This window comes from Schistocerca gregaria, chromosome 5 (assembly GCF_023897955.1).
Source record: "Schistocerca gregaria isolate iqSchGreg1 chromosome 5, iqSchGreg1.2, whole genome shotgun sequence".
NCBI lineage: Eukaryota > Metazoa > Arthropoda > Insecta > Orthoptera > Acrididae > Schistocerca > Schistocerca gregaria.
The window spans coordinates 13,426,907-13,435,164 of NC_064924.1; the positions used below are offsets into that span (position 1 = coordinate 13,426,907).

At 34.2% G+C, this 8,258-nt stretch overlaps 1 protein-coding gene across 2 annotated transcripts in view; it reads left to right on the forward strand.

The window, feature by feature from the left end:
• LOC126272210 (heterogeneous nuclear ribonucleoprotein K-like) overlaps positions 1-6,964 on the forward strand; it is a 61,534-nt gene extending 54,570 nt beyond the window's left edge. Inside the window, exons 12-14 of one of the 2 annotated variants that reach the window (XM_049974895.1) lie at positions 2,862-3,031; positions 5,800-5,865; positions 5,997-6,964. In XM_049974895.1, the coding sequence (XP_049830852.1) occupies positions 2,862-3,031; positions 5,800-5,833 (204 nt within the window). In that variant the 3' untranslated portion in view covers positions 5,834-5,865; positions 5,997-6,964. Of the gene's footprint in view, positions 1-2,861; positions 3,032-3,830; positions 5,866-5,996 lie in introns of those variants that run through there. The other variant, XM_049974896.1, reaches the window with a different exon arrangement.
• The last annotated feature ends 1,294 nt before the right edge of the window (positions 6,965-8,258 follow it).

The following is an 8,258-nucleotide window of genomic DNA, read 5'->3' on the forward strand; positions in this document are numbered from 1 at the left end:
CATTTCCCCTCCCTACTCGGAGACCTTGCACCTGCTCGTGAGCATGTGCTTGAGCAGATGAGTACTCACGCTCAAAACTGGCCAGTTGTTAAGCCCTGTGTTAGGAAGACAAATCAGGTGTCAATAAGACATGCTTTCTGAATGAAACTTATTAAACTGAAAGATGTCCTATTCTAGGCCCTACAGTCTGGAACCACATGACTGCTGTGGTCGCAGGTTCGAATTCTGCCTCGGGCATGAATGTGTGTGATGCCCTTAGGTTCTTTAGGTTTAAGTAATTCAGTTCTAGGGACTGTGATGACCTCAGAAGTCCCATAGTACTCTGAGCCATTTGAACCAGATGTCCTATTCTGTGACATAATTTGTTTAAAGGAAATAGATTATAGAAACATTAGACATTTCTTTGAATTATGCTTGAAATCATCTAATGCAAATGAGGTGCATAAGATGTTTCTCGACACTATTTTGTTGCAAAGTTTGAGGCAAACGATCTTGCTGAAAACATTTGACCTTAGTTTTTGAAAATGTGTTTTTCATTTATGAATACTATTTAGATTAAGTGAAACATTTGCCATTAACATAGATGGCTGAATATTCCCAACAATCAAATAACCATAAAATTTTATGGTTGATCAAGGCAAGACCATAAAAATATATGGTGTAAAGAGGATAGATAAAACTTAGCAGACAGAATAGATAAGATTGTAGTTGCTAGTTAAAAGATGACAGTGCTAGTCCTGGGACACAGTAAGATTCAGATTACAAGTCAAAAACATTAGCATTATGCCACAAAACCTGTCTTGGCAGTAGCCATTCATTTTTACCTATTTACATTAGTGATTCTTGTTCACTCAAGAGCTATTGAAAATTCATGATTATATAAACTGTAGAGTTCAACATATCTGCCTGTCCTTGTGTATTTGAAGCATTTGTCTGGTGGTGTTAATGATATAAATTATAAAATTCTCCAGGAAGATCCTTCCCTTTGTATGTGGTGTGCAAATTGCTTCTTTTAGTGTGAGCACATGCTGTGATAGGTGCCATTTTATAGAAGCAGCTGGTTGACTTCAGTAGCAATCCTGTAGCAGAAGTTTGTCCCTCACACGCAGGATACTGACACATACTGCCTGGTGTTGCTGCTTATGGATGGAGTGTTGCAGGCTGTTGGTATCTTTTTACTTGCATGCAGGATGTGGCTGTAACTAACTAATTGGCCAGTTAAATGTTCTGGAAGTATGGTGACTGGGCGACTGAAGTTTTTGGTTGAGCCTGTGGTGGGGAAACAAGTACCACAAGAGGTGCTTTCCTTGCAATTGTACAAGGAGTCAGTTTGTAAAATATTCTTCTAAATAAATTCCATTACTCTGTATGTTGTATTCGCAAATATAAAGCCAGAAATACGAAAGTGGTATAAAGCATAATGAAATTTGTGGAAATTGACTATGAAAGGGGTGTACTCACAATAATTCAATGGAGTTAGGACAACGCAAATTGACTTCGTAGTTAGAGTAATTAACAGCTGATTTTTAGGTTTACCAAATCAGCCATATTAGACGGTTAAAGGTTTTTAGTCAAGATGAAGATGTTCACTTCTATTGTGTTTGAAGTGCCATTTAATTTCACATTGCAAACTACTTAGTCCTTGAGCACTTAGATTTGATTGTTTTGAGGTGGAGCAACACGCTGCCAGCTTTGACATAGTGTGTATTTTTTCAGAAGTGAATCCATTGAAATATACGGATGAAATAATGTAAGAATGTATTGCAAAACACGGCTAAGTTTATTTATGTAATATTTGTTTAAAAGGCCCTAGAAATAGTTAAAATTGACTGCAATAAATGGGAGCAAAGGTGTGGTAGCTTAAGAAAATGGCAAGAAATTGATTGGAAGCCACCATTAGGCTGTTGTTTCACATTTTGTTGCTAGTTTCACTGTATGGAGATGAGTGGTATTAACTTTTTGTTGATTAATCCACATCATGTACTTTGCTCAATAGTGTTGTGGTGTAGGTTTAACAAGGTTATAATTAGAGCAACTTCAAATAAGTAGTGATAAGTCACCAAACCTTTTTCATTTTGAGTAGAAGCTTTTATCAGGATGTCTCCTTAGTTGTACACACAACCTGGATGATTGCTTCAATAATTTGGGAATAGAAATCATAAGTTTAGTTTTTAAAGTGTCCTGATGCAGGAACAAGCAGGTTTTGCATTGGTCTCTAGCCACCAATGTTGATTAAGAGCATTATTCAAAGCAGAGAAATGTATGCTTCAACTAATAGAAGGCAGAGCTAGAAGAGCAGAGGTATGTGTGAACTGTGCTGAAATTTCTTGGTGCTCCAATTTCCTGAAACTTTGTATTTCAGACCTTTTAGGTATAGTTCACTCTGCAGCTTGTGGTAGGAAGCCAGAAATTATGCACTTAAGAAACTCACTTCTTTGAAAGTTTGTTGCTTATTTCATATATTGGGGGAGGATTTTGATTCACATATGCAGAAAAAGTAAATAGTGTGCTAATTTTATTGGTTATATTTTATGTAACGTTTGTGTGTTAATATTAACTTCATGTACAAAGTGTTTAAAAAATTACTGGCTGGTCTGTTTCAGACAGACAATTTAAGCTGGATGTTTCATTGCTTCTCAAACATCACAACAGAGTACATGTATGGCTGCAAATCAGGTGCATCTTAGTTGAGTAGGAAAAGAAGAAAAGTTCTGTGTAAATCTTTAAAAACTAGGAAGGTAGATTGTGTGCTTAAATGGTGTCAACCTATTTGGAAAAGCTTTTACTCATGGTTACTTAAAATGTTTAAAGGAACTTAGAATGCAGCATTGTTCTCACTATCTGCACATTCTTCTTTGCAGTTGGCAGGTGCAATTATAGGGAAAGGTGGTGCCAGAATTCGTAAGATACGATCTGACTCAGGAGCTGGAATAACCATTGATGAGCCACTTGCAGGATCAAATGACAGAATTATCACTATAACTGGTACACCTAACCAAATACAGATGGCTCAGTATCTTCTGCAACAGAGGTGAGTTACTTGCTTTGTTTCATTAATCAGCATGTCTAAAATATTTTTTTTAATTTGCACGGGGAATGCATGCAATGGGTATAACTCATTTTGTGGTCATGTTTGTTACTTGGGGAATGATTAATAAAAATTACTTGTTTAAGTTAAAGATAACTTACCTGCTGTCTTAAATCAAGCATAAGAAATGTTTCAGTATCATTCAAATATGTGAAAATGGTAAAGTTACCCTAGGTTTCAATATGTATGTGTTTATAAGACTGGACAGAATACTAAAAACTAGACAGCCACTGCAGTTACTGCCATTTTGGTCCCCATGCACAAATTTTCAAGATACTGAGTAGGGTTTCAAAACTTAAGGAGTTTGGTATACAACACAGGCCTTATTTTGTACCATTTATCTGGGCAATAACCATTTTGTGTGTAACAGTGAATAGAGGTGAGTCAGCTGTGACCTGTTAGTGATCCCTTAGATTTTCACATGGTCATACAAACAGTTTTCATAATTTTCATTCTCTAAAAGTTCTGGAGTTCACTTCCCAATTGTGGCTATTGTGAAGTGTTACTGTTCAAAATCTTTTAAAAATGGTTGTTACTGTGCAGTTAATGTTTTAATGTAATGATAAAGTACCTATAGGCTTTGAAGGAAATGATGACCCAAAAATTTACTTACAGTAATTACTCATGAATGGTCTAAGGTAATAAATCTATAGTCCACATATGGCATTGGGAGAATTGCTGCATATTATCACTGTCTGTTCTTAAGCAATTTTACTTAAACTTGCTTATGGTGCTGTTTTAGGGCTCTTGGTTGGTAAAGGAACAATTAAACAACATTTAGTGCTGCATTCTGTACTCAGCTTGGAGTGAGTTTGCAATCTACAGCCCAGCTTGTCACCAGCTTACTGAGCATAAAGCTTGTGTTCTGTGAATCAGCTCATCAGCAGTGTTTGGTCAATTACCTTGTGTTTGAAATGAATTTTACTTTCATGATGCTTAACTTCAATATTGTAGTTTATGTGACAAGTACTAATGTACACAATTGGAACTGCTGGGTTTATTTTTTGGGTGTATGTATTTTTTGTTCATGTGGAATCAGACCTCTGTGATGGTGCAATTTATCTTAATTAGAACCTATTTCTGATGCATTGAAGTGTCAGTTTAAACATTTCACTAGCCAGTGCTGCACTCATGGTAACAGTATTTAAAGGACTAAGAATTCAGTTTTTTGTATAAGAAATTGTAAAAGTTTGTTTTTGTCATTAAGTGTAAAGTTGTAAGTCCATTTAAAATATTAAATACAGTTCAATGATTTTCTGATGTTTGTGTTTACTTGGTCTGTAACTATGCTTGCTCATTAAATATATTTACTAACAACCTTAATACACAGCTTCTAAAATTATTTCATTCTTAATAGCCTGGGAGTTGAGTTTCAAATCATTTGACCCTGTATATAGTAAAATACTGAATCTCTCTGAAAGTTGTAGAACTAATTATCACCTAACATTTTGCCTGTAATGCTTTCCTCTATTAGTGTGGGTGAATAATTCAAAGTTTGGGTGAATGTCTTCTGGGAATATTGCTTTTGTGTGGCATCTACATTTGGAAGAGGAGTGATTATCAATGCAACCAACTAACACTGGCTATTGTTGTGTGGAAGACTAGTGATTTTGTTGTTCTTTACATGAGTAACAAGGAATCACTAATCATCCTACAAAAGTAGCTGCATGCTTCAGTTAAGTCAACGGAGGACGCACTTGTAATGAACTTGAAGGTGACTCAGCTAATTTACATTTTTTGTGTATTACTTGTCTGGTTCTAGGAATATTAATTGGTATCGTCCTTAAGTGTCCATGGATGCAATCATAGTTTCTACTGTTGAGATTATCAAAAGGCGATAGTGTTCTAAAAGCACACACACACACACACACACACACACACACACACACACACACACACACACACACACACACACACACACACACACAAGTGTGCGCGCATGTTTAGGCATTTGGTTAACTCTTCACTTACCCTAGATTTTGATAATTATTGCAGTATAGCCTCTTCTAATACTTTAATTGTGCTAGAAAGTATAATGTAATGGATTGCTGCTGAGGCTATGAACTAGTTTCATACAAAGTTAAATACTGGGAGGTTTTAAAGTACTTCATTTAATCAGCAGACAGGCATGGTGTTACAAGTGTGTTCGAGTAAACATCTCTGAAAAATACCTTGTCAAGTAGTATCAAAAGATTGTTACGTATCTGAAATTAATGGTGGTAAATTCATGGACACTTGCATGCCAGTTGTGTGTGATACTTGTATTGCAATTTTTTAGTTGTTAAATACAGTAAATTGTTTCAGCATGTTCGTGAAAATTGAGGGTACTGTGGAAAATTTATTCTAGAATAACAGTTCAGTTGGTGGGCTAATTTTGTGGTCTTATAATAGCTATGTATTTGTGGAGGGGAATCTCTTTCATAGACTAATCAGGACAACAATAATGCAGATTTTGAACTGTTTGTTCTGGCAATTTATCAATTTTAATCTAACATTATTTGCTTGGAAGGTGACATTTAAATTATGTTAGCATTGACAGAGGTGACCTTCCAGGTAAATAATGTTGCTATTTGCAATATATAACTAACATTTTGTCTACTGATGCTATAAATCTACTTACAACAACAGCATGCATAATTTAAAAGATCGATTTTGAACTCATTATTTACAAGACTGTACAAATAAATGAAACTAAACAAAACTTTTTTTAGCTGCCAGACTGGGCCAGGATCAGGAAATTACTAAATGACGAATATTATCTACTACTAAATGAAAAGGTGAGTTTACTCAAATATGAATTTAATGTGTAATGGTGCTTAATCATCTACATAAATGCTGGTGTAAAGTAGGATAGTAATTTTAGCTAATTCAACTCTCAAATTTTGTGTAATGGAATCTTCTGTTGCAGTGTCCAAATTTCTGAATATTTTTGAAGAAGTTATTGGCTGATGGTTAAACTGTGATGCTTTCGTCAGGTCAACAAGTCATCTGTGATGATTAAATAAAGGAGTGTATTGGACTGTGTTGGTTCTTTGTTACTTTGAAGATAGTTATTTTAGTGTAGCATTTTAGTTCAAATGCAGTTTTTTAAAATGTGGTATGAAGATTTTAGTTAGTAATATGTGAGCTGATGATGCAGAAGAGAACGAGTGGTACTTCGACTTTTGTACCTGCATACAGTTTACATTACATCACTCTTAAGATATGTGACAGAAGTAATTGTAGTTACAACTGAATTTATCATAGCACATCTGATCCCACAAAAAGAAATCAGTAATGGAGGATTCCAAAGTGCATATTTGTCTGTTACCCATCTTTAGAAATTGTAGTGTCCACATCATTGCAAACATAAATTAGTGTTATTTACATAGTGCATAAGATACAAATGTAATTGCATTTGCAAGTCATAAGTTGACAGTGACTATTATACATCTTCATGTGTGAAATTTGATCGTACTAAACAATGTTGCCAGTAGAATTCAGTTTCAGGGATTATATATAAATATATATATCAGTACAAATCACTGTTTAACTATAAAAACCATACAGCATTCATAAGTCCCATTTATTGGTAAAGTGTGTATTAACTATTAGATTTTTGTAATGTAATGATTCCATTGAACCAAATGTATTTAGTTTGTAGGCTTTTTATGTATGACCCTTTAAGCTGACACTGGAAACTGAAAAACGCACAATTGTACGTGTAATTGGGACTCAGAAATAAAAAAAGTGACTTAAACTGTTGCAATACAATAAATTCAATTTAAAATTAATGGTTTTCATATACATGACGTGATTTCAGTGAAAGCAAGTATAAAATATGTGAGCAATTTGTTCTTTAGCTTAATAAGAATAAAGCAAGAATGTAGATGTGAATTTACAAAGCTTATTTCACAATTTTCACTGAAGAAATGTTTTAGTTCAATTATGATCACTTCTTAAAAGTTGTCATTCATATTTTCAAGGCAATAAACAATAATTGAACACACAAATCATACTTCTAGAATTACATGGAATATTTTTAAAATCGTCACAAATTTTTATTTTTACTACGGGCGTGTGTGTGTGTGTGTGTGTGTGTGTGTGTGTGTGTGTGTGTGTGTGTGTGTGTGTGAGAATTGTCATGAGAGATTCTTACAAACTTCTCTAAATTTTTTGTATGTAAAAGATTTGATCAGTGCCCAGGCAAATTTTCCCAAAGCAGTATAATGCAGTCCTCAAAAATTGAACAATTATTATAGTTACATTTCAGAGTAGATCTGTACAAAGAATTCTAGTTAAACTTTATCAATAGCTAACTGCATTGTGGGTTTGTATAATGTAATTGGTAATCTATTCAAATTCCACATTAACAAATCAAAATGCTACAAAATATTGAAGCAGTTTTTAAATGAAAATTATTAATTACTAGACACTGAAAGTAAATTGATACAGGCATGCAAAGTGTGTTACTGAACAGAGAAAACATACTTCAATAACAATTTTGAGATTGAAGTATTTAATTTTCTATTTGACATTTTGGCAGTAAATTGTAAGCTGTTGACACTTGCATTTTGATATGAAGAGTAATTAAAAATGTCAGTTTTTCTGAACACTTCAATTTGTTAATAAAACTGACAAAGGCAACACTTCCATAGATTTCTGTAAAACTGGTAAGTTGCTGCAAGAACTGCTTCGGGTAATTCAGAAAATATTTCTTAGATTTTGCAGCGATTGGTATTCGTATAATTGGGAAGCTTCATACTATAGACATCAGTGTTACTGCAGAATACAGTTCACACAAAAACCCAGGCTGAAAATCTGGAACCTTTTAAATTCACCTGAACACAAGCTACCATGAGAAAATACTATATAATTGGGTTAAAATTACTTCATAATTGCCACTTTATGTATTGGAGCTGGTTTGGTTTCCTCTAGTCTTACAGAACTGTCACAAGTTGGGCACTGTTTGCTTGAAAACCACTACTACCTCGTGTGTTTAAAAATTTGTGTGTTCAAATTTAGTTTAATGTGAATATTTACTGGAAGTATATACTAGAGCAAAAGCCTAATAAAAATTGTCGGTGATATTTTTGCTGTTAGTGGGCAGTAAATGTTAAATAGGGTCCCTCCTTTAGTTATGATCTGCTGAACACGCCAGAAATGAACCATCTTGTGTTAAATGTTGAAA